This window comes from Cibotium barometz, chromosome 28 (assembly GCF_041138505.1).
Source record: "Cibotium barometz isolate CiBa-2024 chromosome 28, ASM4113850v1, whole genome shotgun sequence".
In the NCBI taxonomy this organism is placed as follows: domain Eukaryota; kingdom Viridiplantae; phylum Streptophyta; class Polypodiopsida; order Cyatheales; family Cibotiaceae; genus Cibotium; species Cibotium barometz.
In genome coordinates this window covers 16,542,868-16,558,899 of record NC_141073.1, presented here as the reverse complement: position 1 = coordinate 16,558,899, position 16,032 = coordinate 16,542,868, and the positions used below count along the sequence as shown (strand labels likewise).

Below are 16,032 nucleotides of genomic sequence, written 5' to 3'. Positions count from 1 at the left end.
ATGAAAGGATCTTTTCTCGGAAAAAAAAAAGTTCATGTGAAGGCAACCAAAAAGAGGATGGTTCCATGTATTCAATGCATCAGTTATTTGAAGGCTGCAGGACATGAATATCCACAAGCTAAGGGGTGGGTAAAATATGTCAAGTGGATTTTGAGAACCCCAAAATGGAGCTGCAGTGAAATTTGACACGTTCAGCGGGGCCAAAGACAAGCTAAAGACACTTACCTTTTTACAGTAGTTTGATGCTGCCTTTTCTCGTGGAAATTGCACAGAATCCTCTAAGGTGAGAAAAGCTGTGACTTTTCTCAAGGGCAATGCATTGCAGTGGTGGTCCACTCTTCTTTTACAGGGCATAGCACCATCTACTTGGATACAGTTTAAACAGGTGTTCTCTTCCGTGTGGCTCACATCTACTTTTGAGGTGGATGTAATAACAGCATGGCATAAGTTGGATGCATCGAAGTGTGAAAATCTTGAGGATTATAATAAGAAGTTTTGGGAAGCTTTACTCCCAGTTACTTCTTATCGTGCAGTGCCTTTGTCTGAGCAGGTTGAGAAGTATTGTTGTGGGCTGCCCAAGGAAGTGCGTGACTATTGCCAGTCAAGGAAAAGAAACCTGCATGTCCAATCTGGCAACCCTCAAGACCTCTTAGCATAGAGGATACACATACAGATCCGTGTTCCACAAAAGCAACACACTGCTATCTCCTCTAATCAACCAAGACAATGCAACAGGGAAGCCTTGAACACACATCTGGCTGTTCCATGATCATAGCCTCAAACTCAGCCAAAGAACAAATCCACCACCTAACTCTGTTTCCACCCTTCAAACTGCCACACCCCTGCTCTCACAAAGGGCCAGAAGAAACAACTCTGAAGCAGTCGTAAGCCAATGGAAAGAGAGAGAAAATTATTCAACAGATTCACTGCTGTCCCTCAGTCCAATCCTCCTCAAAAACACCAGCTTTGAGAGTATAGAGTATGCTGTCATGAAAGTGCAGCCACCCGCCTTTGCCCTCCAGAGCTCACACGAGGGGAAGAGAAGAAGAGAAAGAAAGAAAGAAAGAAAGATTTTATTAACGTCTTCCAAAAGACCGAACTCGGCCTATGAGACAAATCGGAGTACCTGTATGGGGTATCCTCTGTCATCCCAACAAAATGAAAAAGTACTGAACAAAAAAAAAGCTGAATCTGGGTGTGCGGGGGATGGAGCTCTACTACTAGGAGAAAAATGCAAAGCTATATGCATGGAGTATACAATCATGATATGCAACCTAGCTAGAGAGAGAGAGAGAGAGAGAAGGATTCAGCGTGTACCAACTGCCCTACACAGCTCTGCACCAGTCGGCCTGCACAGCCTGTACCTGTCTGCGCCAGTTGACCTGCAGCCACCTGCGTTAGCAGCCTGTACCTGTTCGTACCAGTCTGTACCTGCAGTAAACTGCGTCAGAAAAACTGCAACAGCCGCTTGTACCTGTCCATACCAGTCGCCCTGCAGCACCTGTATAAACTTGTACCTGTCCATACCAGTCTGTACCTGCAGTCGCCTGCGTCAGCTGGACTGGACTGGACTGCACAGCCCGTACCTGCTGACCTGCAGATGCTTCAGGCGACCTGTATGTCCTCTCTTCACGCAGCCAGCCGACCAGTTCCCTCCACGCAGCCAGCCGACCAGTCCTTTTCCAAAAGCAAGAGAGAGAGAGATGGAGAGGGAGGTGTGTACTCTAAAAGTGGAGTAGCCCCCCCTCCATAATTATCCTAGTGGCCCTCCCTTAAAGTTTTTAAAACTGCCACCCAAGGTTTATAAACCTTGTAAAGTTTAATACCTTGGTCCCCCTTCACACCTGGGGTTGTCCACACATATTGCCTTTTTGTCCGGACACCCAAGTATGAATCTTTAAAAATTTATCTTGCTCACCGACCACCATGCCCACACTTTTGCTGTTCCAATTTCACAGGATCATGACATACCCCCCTCTTGAAAAATGGCAAGCGTCCTCGATTGCAATCTAGTGATACAGCAAGACATCCAAAGTGAAAAGTACAATATGGCAAGATCAGCGTCCCAATCTCTCTAAGCCATGCATATGTAGCAACATTCACTGCAAACCAATGGTGTAGTAGTAGTCCAAGTTGTATACCATTGTGAACCATACACAACCACAACATCCAATGTGACTAGTACACATATATCATAGAAGTCCGATAAACAGATGTACTGTCAGCCATCAGTACCTTCGGGTGAGACAAAAGCTGCACCAAGCGACCTCTAGATGTCATCTGAACGTGTCTGTATCAAGGGAGTGGAGGTGCTACCCCCCTCTTGAGCATCAGGCAATGCTCCAGACCCATGCTTTGCTGAACCTGAATGAGCCGTCACAAGAGTCGGCTCCAACTCAAAGGCATCGAGATAAAGCTGCAAAACTTGAGGTGAATCTGTTAAGTCACCTTCCTCCATCCACTTCGCATCCATCAGTGAATAGTTCTTGAGCTTCACAAGATAGCGACGAGAAACTTTACCTCGTACCTTTCTTTCCTTATGCGCCAGTATCTGCTCTGGAATAAGAACCTCATCAAGTTCCTCAATTGTCGGCTGAGCCTTATCTGATACATCCTCAGGCACATCCCCACGGAAAGGTCTAAGTAGACTCACATGAAATGCATTGTGAATCCTCCAGTGATTTGGTAGCTTCAAACGATAGGCCACCTCACCAATCTTTTCCAATACCTGAAAAGGTCCATAATAGCGCATGCTCAACTTAGGGAATAAGCGCTCTTTACCCTTCATCTTTTTGAGCCTAGCTTTCTCAAATCGCAAAAGAACCCAATCACCCAATGCAAACTCTAATGCACGTCTGTGACGGTCTCCTGCTTTCTTTTGCTTTTGCTGAGTTTTTTGGAGTGCCAACTTAACTCTCCGATAAGCTTCATCCATGTTCTCCACATACTGGTGAGCCTCAAAGATCTTATCCTTTGTGTGCAAAATAGGTGGTACCTTCTTCCCTCCTTCCACAATCTCAAAAGGCGCCTTGCCCGTCGAGGTATGGACGGTGTTGTTATAAGCAAACTCCACCAAAGGAAGATACTTTTTTCATTGTTGCTTGTGCTCTGACACATAACACTTAAGAATTTTCCATTGAAATTGAATAAAGAAATACCGAAAGGGGCGCCAAGCTTTGGGGCCAATAGGTGTCGTTCTCCTTTTTGTTTTGGAGCATTCTAGGTCTTGTTTATTTGTTAATTATCTGGACTACAATTGGATAGGTGACTGCTAGTCTACCGCACTTTGGTTTCTACCAGAGGCCGGTTTCACAACCCCAATTTGACAGTCTACATGTCTTGTCCTCTCTGGGTATCCGCTCAGCTTTGCCAATCTCTATCGTCAGTCTATGGGATGATACCCTAAGCTGGCCAATGGCTATCCTCATAGCATGGGATATGAAGGCTTCAAGAAATGATCTCTGTAGTATTGCATCTTGGTGGGCAATGGGCCTGCCGGTGTGATCCATATGTTGCGTGTCAAGCCCCTGTAGATTGTACCGGATCACCCGGCTAGTCTACTATGAGATCAAAGGGAGATTTCACTATCTATTCAGAGATGGCTTTGGACCCTTATCCCGGATCATGGAGTACCCAACTTAGACGACTCCTACTGGAGCTAAATTGACACAAAAAGTTACTACTCAGAGATCCTCACCCCCAATAGTCCTCCTCTCAAAAGGAAGTCTTTACAAACTTTACCTCTTTTTGAAGGAACCCTTTTGAAGGTGCCAAAAATTGGTGATTTTTGAAGATGCCAAAAATTGCTAATATTATCTATTTGTTGTTTAAAGTTTTGGTTTGCAATCTCTTTGATTGTCTAGCCAAGACCAAGGAGATAGATCTAGAATTGTAAGGAGAGGGTCCAAAGCCAATGTATGTGGGAGAGGATTTGCCAAATGAAGAGCTAGTAGAGCTAAATGCTTACCATCACCAGTTTTTTCCAACCTCCAGGGGTGGATAGGGAGGCACAAGAGCCCACCACAGTGGATTAGGATACCAATGTGCCCCCTCGCAACAGACCCATGGGAGTCACATCAGATTGGGCATGTACACTCTAGAGAGCTAAACGCCCTCATCCCATCGGACCCCAATTACTCCCAGCTCATCAGCCCCGGATTCAAGAGATCCTCGCCCGCCATCAAGCAGCCTCATCCTCATAGCAAACTATCTACATCACTAGCCTTCTTGTATCACCCATGATGGACACCTAGGATGGGCCCTTGCTTGACATACAAGGTTGATTGACTGTTTTTTCGTTCTTTAGCTCTCCCATATCCCATCGCTTATTGTACCCTATACCTAGCATAGTAGGATCTAGATTTTTCATCTTATATACTCTCTAAGTTTGAGATCTTAGCTTTCAGTTTTCAGTTTTAATTCACCATTGCTTTATCTTGTTTCATCCATGACGAGAATTCATGGACACTGTGTACACATCATTTTGGTCTCATAGACCCTTTGGATCTTTTGAAGAAGTTAATATAACTAACTCTCTCTCTCTCTCTCTCTCTCTCTCTCTCGTTCATTTTGCCCTTTTTTTTTTGGACATCCAGAAGACATTGACAGTTGTACATTGATTTGTCTCATAGGTCGAGTTCGGCCTCTAGTAGACGTTAATACAGCTTTCTTTCTTTCTTTCTTTCTCTCTCGCCATCGCTGTCTCCCTCCTTCGCTTCTGCTCTCGCCATCGTTGTCTCTGTCCTTCACTTACCCTCCCTCCTTCGCTATAGTGCCATCCCCCTCTTCACCTCTGCCTCCCCTCGATTTCCGCTTCCACCCCTCCTCCTATGCTCCGGACTCCTCCCCGCACAGTCCGCCTGCCACTTTGCTGCCCCCAGTGCTCCTGTTTGTGAGTCTCTCTCTTTCTCTCTAGGGTTTCACAGGCTGTTTTAGGGTTTTGCAGGTCATCATGTCTGCATCTTTAGGGTTTTCACTGCTCAGGAGACTGCATTTTAGAGTTTCGGCTATTGTTTTCAGGGTTCCCTAGGTCATCATGGGTGTGTTTTAGGGTTTCGTAGGTCATCATGGCTGCGTTTTAGGGTTTCGGCTGCTGGCTTAGGTTTGTTCAGGTCAGCGAATTGCACTGAGTACACAACTCACAGTTCACACGGCCATCTTTTCAACCTGGGTACTCACCTGCACACACACATTGCCAAGAATGCTCTTGCTTTTCTTTAGTGCGCGAAAACCTCCACCGGAAAATGGCAGAGTGGAAAGAGGAAGTTTATGAGGAGATGCAAGCGCATTTTGCCTCGTGGAAAGCGGATATTGAAGAGTGCTTGCATGAGCGCAACAACGTCATTGCGGAGTTGCGGGACAAAGTGGCCGCTTGCAAGAAGGAGATCGAGCTCCTCAAGGGGGAGGAAGGAGAAATCAAAGAGGCCATGCCCGCACACGTCACCAAGGAGCTTGAAGACATCAAAACACACGTAGCAAAGGAGATCCAAACATGGGCGGCAGTGGCCAAGAAGGCCCAAGAGGACGTGCAAGCCACATCTGAGTGGATTGAGGTAGAGACGAACAAGGAGGAGTTTGTCAACGCGGCCATGGAGGAGGAGAGGAAAAGGAGGATCCGCGCACTTCACGTGCGGGTGGTGGGATGGAAGGAGAAGGATAGCCCATTGGAGGATGCCAAGGACATTTGCGGGTGTATGAGAGTGGCCGACACCTCTATTATTGTCGGTGCATGGAGAACAAGGAAAGACATTGCCAAGGAGCGGCCACTTATCCTCAAGTTCGCAAACCTAGAGACACGGTGAGGGTTTCTCTCCAAGAGGAGAGCCCTCAAGGGAGACAACATCTACCTTGAGGATGATCTCACACCAGCCCAGGTAGCACATCGGAGGGAATGTATGCCGCGGATTCTAGAGGCCCGCAAGGCAGGCAAGTGGGCGGTTTACCGAGATGGTCGTGTGATCATCACAGAGAGGTGCCCATGACGGGGCACGGCCTATGAGACACACCTGAGATTTGCAGTGTGGAACTGCAATGGGGCGATGAGGACAGATGTGGGGATGTTTGAGGAGACTTTCAAAGGCACAGACATTGTGCTTTATACGGAGACACACCAGGCTCTGGGCACCCGCTTACCAGATGTCAGAAGCTACAGGTGGGAGTCCACTTGCCGCCCTCAGGCAAGGTCACGTGGAAGTACTAGAGCATCTGGAGGGGTTGCTGTCCTTTACAGGGAGGAGCTATAGCATGTCGTGCAGGTCATGAGGAGAGATGAGGAGGCCCGTTTCATGTGGATCCGCATACATACTGATCAGCCACGTGATATTTATGTTGCCATATGCTACTTTGCGCCCAAAGGCTCCACCTACGCCACCCATGCAGAGGGCGAGTCGCCATACCTCCCACTTAGTGAGGATGTCATACACTATTCTAGCATTGGAGGTATGCTGTTGGCAGGTGACTTCAACACGCGTACGAAACAGCATCAGGTGCCCTTTTTTGAGAGTGATGAGCCCATGTACAGAGATCTAGCACCAGAGGAGTTGGGACTTGACAGGACTTTCCTGGACATGGAGGATTCAGATTATGGAGATCATCTGCTGGAGCTAGGAGGTGCACACGGATTGGCCATACTCAATGGCCTCGCTCGATGGCCAGGTTCAGGAGCCTTCACATGCTTTTCACATAAGCATGCACACAGCAGGCGGCCGAGAGTGCGCTCCACGACAGATAGACTTGGCGCAAGTACAGTGGACTACTTGCTGGGACCATTATCTCTCATACCGGACATACAGTCTTTTACAGTCTCACCTCGCCCCTTCGCTGTAGCTGCCGATCATGCATACCTTTCCTTCAGCATTGCATGCCGCTTTGATCCGATGCCACCACAGAGCAGCCCCCAAAGACACCCCCGATACCACTTCACCAGAGAGAGCATCTGGCTACACCAACCACTTGTACAATGCTCTACAGGACATGGACCCACATGTACTGCTGGAGGACTTCACGACACAGTTCGCCTCGACACTCCACAGACTGCCATGTACTTCCCTCACACTCGGCCATTCGTCACACCTCCGAGCAAGAATGTCCCACAGAAAGGCTGGTACAATGACGAATGCCGGGAAACCCGTGTATGCCTCATCCGAGTGAAAGAACAGGGGATCTGTACACATCGCCAAGCGCACGTGAAGTTTCGCCGCCTCGTGCGGAGGAAGAAGCGAGCCTACCTGGTAAAGTTGGAACATGAGTTGTACCATCTTTTCTTGGGACGGGACAGCAAGGAGGCATGGCAAGTTTTCCAGACACCCATTACATCACCGGAGACATGGCATGCTTATGCTACCTCGCTCTACCAGATACACGGACAGCCACCTCTCCCCGACCACCAGAGAGCCGCCTCACCTCCTCCACCTTCTCCATTGGCATGATCCGCGACGCCATTGACAGGTTGTAGAATGGCCGAGCCCAGGATCATGATGGATTAGTGGCAGAGCACCTTTCGCATGCGAGGGATGTGCTCGCGCCACTCTTAGCCCACCTGTTCAATCGGGCCCTTTGTAAAGGTTTCCCTACTAGTTGGTTAGCGAATGCTATAGTACCGATCCTAAAAGCGGGTGATCCTATGGTTCCAAGTAACTATAGGACCATCATGGTTGGCCATGTGCTAGCCAAAGCTCTATGGATCGGTACTAGAGCATGAGTTGGGCAAATGGGCAGACACACATCAGCAACGAGCACATGGACAGACGGGGTTCAGGAGGGGATACTCTACCCTGGATCACATCTTCACGATTCAGGCCATCATCGAGGAGGGCAGAGCTCATGGGAGGAGAGTATATTGTTGCTTTGTGGATTTCCTCAAGGCATTTGACAAAGTACCACGAGGGAGGCTGATGCAGAGGCTACGGGACATGGGGGTGCCCGCTGAGATGGGGAGTCTTAGCATTGTATGAGTCAGTCAGAGGCTGGGTCCGGGGTCCGGGAGGGATGTCAGAGGAGATCACCAGCACTATTGGCATGAAGCAGGGTTGCCCGCTATCACCCACACTCTTCGGGCTATACATTGATGAGATCTCCAACTACATTGACAGATTAGGCCCTGGAGCTGGCTTGGGAGAAGTGTTGATCCCTCTATTGCTCTATGCCGACTACATTGTACTTATCTCAGATACACTAGAGGGCCTGCACAGACACCTGGATGCGTTACGGACCTTCTGTCACCAATTGGCCGACCATTTGGTCCATTCCCACATTTTTGCGTCTCGTTCACCTGAGGCCAGGCCGGTGTCTCATGTGAAGAGGCCAGTATTTTGCTGACATGGACGGGAGCCAGACTGGTGCCACCCGTGTGTTAGCAGGATGGTGTCGTATGGACGGGAGCCAGATCAGTGCCACCCGTGTATGACCTGGACTGTGTTCGATCCATGGGACTGTCACGCCATGGAAGAGCCAGTATTCGTGCCGTGTTTTACCTATGGGACTGTCACACCTAGGGAAACTCGTGCCTGGAACTGCGTCTTACCTATGGGACTGTCACTCCATAGGAAGACCAGGTTGTTATGTTTTATGTCGAGCCAGTTTTGTGCCGACAAATATTTTGTACATGTTCCATGAACGGGAGATATGTCCATGTTACTTTTTGCACATGCACACATATTTTGCATGTTTGAAACTGTTTTCGCATGACATGTATTCGTGTGTTTGCCTGCCTGACGTGTTACTTACTGAGCGGGGACGCCTGCCAGTGAGTCGTGAAGTGTGCCCTGTATTCTGACAAGTTTCAGTGCATGTGAACAGGTGGTAAGTATATCGCACATGTTTGTTTTAATGTTTTAAATACTAACCCTTTGATTTATAAGGTTAGGGGTCCACACTTATTTAAAAGTGGGCACCCCCTTTGGGCACCCACTTTGGGGCCAAGGTGGGGAGCCTCACTTTTAAGTGAGTGTGGGGGTGGGCATGGTCACCAACCCCCACTAGTCCCCTTCATGCATGCGTGGGAATCTCAAGTATTAACTCCCTCTTCAAACCTTACAAAAAAACATCACCACCTTTCGTAAGAGAGGACTCGCTTCCTTCATCGTGGAAAAAGACAGGCCGGCGACCCTCTATCTTCGGTGTAATCTCTCTCTCTGTACGGCTGTACCACAGCAGGCGGTTTCTTCTGTACGGCTGTATCACAGCAGGCGACTGCCTCTCTCTACAGGCGGCTGGCTGCAACCATCTCCTACAACAGCAGGCTGCGCTCCATTCCTCTACAGGCGGCTGACTCTGTTGCTGGCCGCGCTGGTCATCCTGTGGGCTGCTCTTTCATCTACAGCATCTGGCGGCTGTTACACCTCCCAAGGAAGCAACTGTTTCTCCCTCCACTCTACAGGCGACTGCACCATAGGCTGCGCTGCCCCCTACTCAGCACTGGAGTTACCTGCAGGCTGCATACTACACCCTCCTTCCTCTCCAATAGGCGGCTGCTTACCCTGCACAACAGCTGCCACCTTTTGAGGGCTACGTTTCTCCTCCTACAGTCAGCCGGCTCTTTGCAACCAGGTGCTTCCTAGTGGCTGTTTCTCTCATACTCTCAGGCGGCTGAATCTTCATCAGTGGTACTTGTCTTGGTGAGTCTTTACGAGGCTACTCTTTCTTCAACAAGGGTGGTTTCATCCTCAGCAAACCACAAGTATTGGTTTCCTATCAACCATCTACAAGTAAGTGATTTTCAGATTTGAGTAAAGCATTTATATGTTTAAATCTGGTAAAAGATTCGTCCTGCTCGGCCTACACCCGTTCGGTGCCGGGTTGTCCAAGCTATATGGGCGAACCTCGGTCCAAAGGTGCTGAGATCGGGAGAGCCAGGCGTTAGTACGAGAGCGCCTGTCTGTGCGTGGTCTCGGAACACTAGTGTGGTGCTCTCCGCGGAGTCCAGTGAAAGCACAGGACCGTAGCGATTGGACCACACTAGTGGTCAATCTGCTTCGAGCTTCTACATCGAAATTCGAGCTATTTGTTTAGTACTGTTTTCATATGTACATGGACATTATCTGGTTCTCAGAACCCATGGAGCATTGTTTTTTTTAAATACTCCCAATAAATATATCATATATTGAGGGGGGGGTCGGCCCGTTCCGGCCCCAATGCTGGTGTCCATCTTTCCATTTCTGTTCATTTAAATTTCAAGTTGTTTTAAGTTGTCCATTTCATATTTGTGGTTTTAAAGTTGTGCTATTAAACGTGTAGGTGTCCAACTGAGTCTTTCCCACTTGACGGGATCGGTTTCATTGGTATCAGAGCACGGTTGTTTCCCTCTCCCTAGTGGGGAAACGAACCTGTGTATTGGACATCCCGCTTTTAGCAAACTTTGAACACAATGGACAGCCAAGGCAACCCTTTGGAAGTACCAAATTCGAGGGGTCCCTCTAGTGCTTCTCGTGGGTCTGATGCCCTGCGAGGTAGACACAAGCCTCTTGAAAGGGTTCTGGATAGTGAATCCAAAGGTCAACTGTCTCCAGGAAAGACAGTTATGCTTGAACAAGACCCTGATGCTATGAGGGCTGAAATGGAACATATGAGAAAACTTTTGCAGGCTCAAGAGCAAGAATTGAAGTTTTTGCATGAAGATCCTCATCTACAAAGTGCTATTGAAGCCAGAAAGGCTGATGCTATGGTTGATGTAACCTTTGAATCTATGGCTCGTGAAGTGGGCAAGAAACCAAGGGAGTTGGCACTTGCCTATCTCCTTCGCAAAGGTGATATCAAAGAGGGGGATGACGGAGAATTAAAATTCAGAAATCCACCTCGTTTGAAGCATGGAGATCCCGCATCCCAGAGGCTGAAATCTTTTATGCAAAAGGAAGAGGTGACTGTCACCTCTCGTCATGCATCCTCTCCCCAAGGCACTAAGCCTGACAGATTTATGTATGCCAGTGCTCATGGAGGGCACGAAAGTCACACGCATGCAAGATATGTATCTCATGGTGACAGGTCTGCTTCCAGAAAAATTTTGCTCCATGAGACAAAGAAGGTGATTGGGTATTGCTGAAATTTGAGAAGGCTAGGCTTCGGAAGAGGCCAGGACGAGAAGGATCATATCCTAAGCTTTCTCCTCGCTATTATGGACCCTTCAAGGTGATTCACAAAATCAATGAAGTGTCCTACAGGCTTGCTCTACCTAGTCATTGGAAGATTCACAATGCTTTTCATGTGAGTCTATTTCGGAAATATGTGGGGCCAGATCCTGATGAGCCTGTCACAGAAGATCCGCCAGAAATTGAAGAGCTTGAGGAGATCCTCCAGCCAGAACAGATTGTTTTTCACAAGGAGAGAAAGCTACCTGCAGGAAAGCTTTCCAGGAGATACCTTGTGAAGTTTAAAAATTATTTGCCTATTGATGCCAAATGGGTAAATGAGGATTACTTTGCAGATTATCCGCAATTGTTGCAGGCATATCTTGAGGCTTTTAAGTTGAGGTCAACTCTTTAGAAGCCCGGGGGGATGTCACCATTTGGCCGACCATTTGGTCCATTCCCACATTTTTGCGTCTCGTTCACCTGAGGCCAGGCCGGTGTCTCATGTGAAGAGGCCAGTATTTTGCTGACATGGACGGGAGCCAGACTGGTGCCACCCGTGTGTTAGCAGGATGGTGTCGTATGGACGGGAGCCAGATCAGTGCCACCCGTGTATGACCTGGACTGTGTTCGATCCATGGGACTGTCACGCCATGGAAGAGCCAGTATTCGTGCCGTGTTTTACCTATGGGACTGTCACACCTAGGGAAACTCGTGCCTGGAACTGCGTCTTACCTATGGGACTGTCACTCCATAGGAAGACCAGGTTGTTATGTTTTATGTCGAGCCAGTTTTGTGCCGACAAATATTGTGTACATGTTCCATGAACGGGAGATATGTCCATGTTACTTTTTGCACATGCACACATATTTTGCATGTTTGAAACTGTTTTCGCATGACATGTATTCGTGTGTTTGCCTGCCTGACGTGTTACTTACTGAGCGGGGACGCCTGCCAGTGAGTCGTGAAGTGTGCCCTGTATTCTGACAAGTTTCAGTGCATGTGAACAGGTGGTAAGTATATCGCACATGTTTGTTTTAATGTTTTAAATACTAACCCTTTGATTTATAAGGTTAGGGGTCCACACTTATTTAAAAGTGGGCACCCCCTTTGGGCACCCACTTTGGGGCCAAGGTGGGGAGCCTCACTTTTAAGTGAGTGTGGGGGTGGGCATGGTCACCAACCCCCACTAGTCCCCTTCATGCATGCGTGGGAATCTCAAGTATTAACTCCCTCTTCAAACCTTACAAAAAAACATCACCACCTTTCGTAAGAGAGGACTCGCTTCCTTCATCGTGGAAAAAGACAGGCCGGCGACCCTCTATCTTCGGTGTAATCTCTCTCTCTGTACGGCTGTACCACAGCAGGCGGTTTCTTCTGTACGGCTGTATCACAGCAGGCGACTGCCTCTCTCTACAGGCGGCTGGCTGCAACCATCTCCTACAACAGCAGGCTGCGCTCCATTCCTCTACAGGCGGCTGACTCTGTTGCTGGCCGCGCTGGTCATCCTGTGGGCTGCTCTTTCATCTACAGCATCTGGCGGCTGTTACACCTCCCAAGGAAGCAACTGTTTCTCCCTCCACTCTACAGGCGACTGCACCATAGGCTGCGCTGCCCCCTACTCAGCACTGGAGTTACCTGCAGGCTGCATACTACACCCTCCTTCCTCTCCAATAGGCGGCTGCTTACCCTGCACAACAGCTGCCACCTTTTGAGGGCTACGTTTCTCCTCCTACAGTCAGCCGGCTCTTTGCAACCAGGTGCTTCCTAGTGGCTGTTTCTCTCATACTCTCAGGCGGCTGAATCTTCATCAGTGGTACTTGTCTTGGTGAGTCTTTACGAGGCTACTCTTTCTTCAACAAGGGTGGTTTCATCCTCAGCAAACCACAAGTATTGGTTTCCTATCAACCATCTACAAGTAAGTGATTTTCAGATTTGAGTAAAGCATTTATATGTTTAAATCTGGTAAAAGATTCGTCCTGCTCGGCCTACACCCGTTCGGTGCCGGGTTGTCCAAGCTATATGGGCGAACCTCGGTCCAAAGGTGCTGAGATCGGGAGAGCCAGGCGTTAGTACGAGAGCGCCTGTCTGTGCGTGGTCTCGGAACACCAGTGTGGTGCTCTCCGCGGAGTCCAGTGAAAGCACAGGACCGTAGCGATTGGACCACACTAGTGGTCAATCTGCTTCGAGCTTCTACATCGAAATTCGAGCTATTTGTTTAGTACTGTTTTCATATGTACATGGACATTATCTGGTTCTCAGAACCCATGGAGCATTGTATTCTTTAAATACTCCCAATAAATATATCATATATTGAGGGGGGGGTCGGCCCGTTCCGGCCCCAATGCTGGTGTCCATCTTTCCATTTCTGTTCATTTAAATTTCAAGTTGTTTTAAGTTGTCCATTTCATATTTGTGGTTTTAAAGTTGTGCTATTAAACGTGTAGGTGTCCAACTGAGTCTTTCCCACTTGACGGGATCGGTTTCACCTTCTGCCAGGATAGGGACCTTACAGTGAACCTTGGGAAGACCAAGGTAATGGTGTTTAACACCTCTCAGCAGTGGGCCGACCGGTTGCCTGAGTTCACCTATGGTGGGGAGAGAGTACAGAGAGTTTGGAGATGTCTACCTGGGGGTCACTTTTGCTGGACCGCGCTTTACTCATGAGGAGGGCGGCGGAGGACAGATTGACTAGAGGATATGTTGCACTCGGAGCCCTGGAGAGCCAGTGTGCACACATCCAATTTCATGAGCCTCGGAGGAAGCTCTGGTAATTTGACACGTTGGTTACACCAGCGCTTTTGTACGTTGCTCCCATTCGGAGGCCGAGTCTCTATCACAAGCAGAGGAGTGGATCTACATCAGAGCAACCAGCCTCGAGTGGAGGGGAGTTTTATAATGGGTGGGAGCAGATGGAGAGACCACTAGTGATGATGATCTCCTGCATGATCAGGAGTAAATCATCAGTACCACACGAGATAGTCCGGGTAGAGATGGGAGCCCCACTGATCATAGTCGAGGCCCTCTTCCAGATAGTCACTTTCATACATAGGCTATGGACCCTCTCCAGGCATAGATACTCTAGACTCACACTAGAGTCATCCAGATAGCTCGCATCACAAGGCGACACGGAGTGCTGGTATGCCCAGACTAGCACATGGTTACAGCTACATGGTATGCCTATGGACCGCCTTCCACCTTTACAGTACAGCCTGGACTCCCCCTTCCTGGAGTTGAGCCGGAGTGAGCTAAACAAGATCATCAGGATGGATATCATTCAGCTACACATAGCACGCACATGGATCACACCGGCCGCACCACTAGGGATGAAGTTGGCTTTCTACCGAGAGCATCTTCTCCACTTATCCCCTGATGGTTTTGTTGGCCGCTCGAGGTACATGGACATTCACCTCTCTCATGGAGTCAGATGTGCTATTGGCCAGATCTGCACCTCTTCACATCAGCTGAGGATAGAGACCGGTCGATATGGAGCCGTCTCCATTCCCCCTAAGGATCGGATTTGCCAGCTCTGTCAGCTGGAGCCAGAGACTGAGGAGCACTACATATGTTGGTGCCCAGTATACTACGAGATCTGAGGGCGCTTTCATTGCCTCTCCCGAGATGGATTTGGGCCATTGTCTAGAGTGATGGACTACTCAGACCAACGTTGCCTTGAGCTTCTCCTCCTCGAGCTGCGCAGACACCGAGACCACATCCTACGCTCCAGATAGGGGGGACATGTCCGAGAAACAGGCCAGCGCACCTTACTGACTTCTTCAAAGCAGCAGCGACCCCGCGCACTGTGGACCACGAATCGACTGGGCCCACACAGCCACCTTGAGGAGTCACCCTGGACAGAGCTAGAGAGCTATGTAGAGCACGGCATCCACGATCCGTTGGGCTGCGGCCCGACATTATCAGAGGATACAGACGATATTGGCACAACGTCGTGCGGCACAACCTCGGCGTTTCAGCTTGTCTATGCTAGATCGACCTATGCGAGACATTATGGGATGAGTCTGTCTCAACTGCTTCCCATAGCCTACCATTTTTCCAGTTCCACACCTTTATCAGATATGGCTTTTTCTGGTAGTTGTATCGGGCCACTAGTTCCTCCTTGGCCACATGTTATAGCTAGTTGTTTTTCAGTTTATGCTTTTCATTTTCTACTCGGGACATTTAGTTTCCTTGAGTTTTGGATGTATTGGTACTTAAGTCCCATAGGCCACTTTGGCCTCTTGTAGACGTTAATCTCTCTCTCTCTCTCTCTCTCTCTCTCTCTCTCTCTCTCTCTCTCTCTCTCTCTTCGGCTTTGTCTGTGTGTCGTTTGTGTGTGTGTGTGTGTGTGTGTGTGTGCATATGTATATAAATACACACACAAGTATATACACAGCAGATGCTCCATTCACCCAGAAAGCACACAAGCTTGTGTGCACTCGCATACACACGTATATACACAACAGATGCTCCATTGACTAAGTAACAACACTTTCTTCTGCATCCTTCCTTTCCACCTTATGCTAATTACAGCCAACCATTACTTTCTTGCTTCTAGTCCCACAGTTTCTAGGAACCCCCCATCAACACCTGCTATCATCTACCATCACTATCACCTTTTCCATGAGCATGACACAGCTAACAGCATCCCAAGCACCCAATTGGCCCCAATCCTTACCCTTCACAAACTTGCAGAGAAATTCTCCCTTCTTATTACACAATTCATTATTCCAACAGAAAATATTCCTTATCTTCCTAAGAGTTCCAATGTTTGCTAGCAGTTCCATCAGTTCATAATAAACATGCTGAGCAATCACACGTACTGTAGGAGCTTGGAGATCAGCTGCTCGCCCCAAAGTTGCACTAACTGCTGGAATTGTAGACGCATACAAAGCATTGCCCGAATAAGCAGAAGTATCAGCTTTCACCTCTCCTGCCAATTAAACATGTTCACAACATTTATGTTGGGCCACGA

General features: G+C 48.6%; 1 protein-coding gene across 5 annotated transcripts in view; it reads right to left on the bottom strand.

Moving 5' to 3' along the window:
- LOC147622592 (protein transport protein SEC31 homolog B-like) overlaps positions 1-16,032 on the bottom strand; it is a 97,803-nt gene that overhangs the window by 27,629 nt on the left and 54,142 nt on the right. For all 5 annotated transcript variants that reach the window (XM_086822114.1, XM_086822115.1, XM_086822116.1 and 2 more), the window contains one exon: positions 15,881-15,990. In XM_086822114.1, coding sequence (XP_086678240.1) covers positions 15,881-15,990 — 110 coding nt within the window. The remainder of the gene's footprint in view (positions 1-15,880; positions 15,991-16,032) is intronic.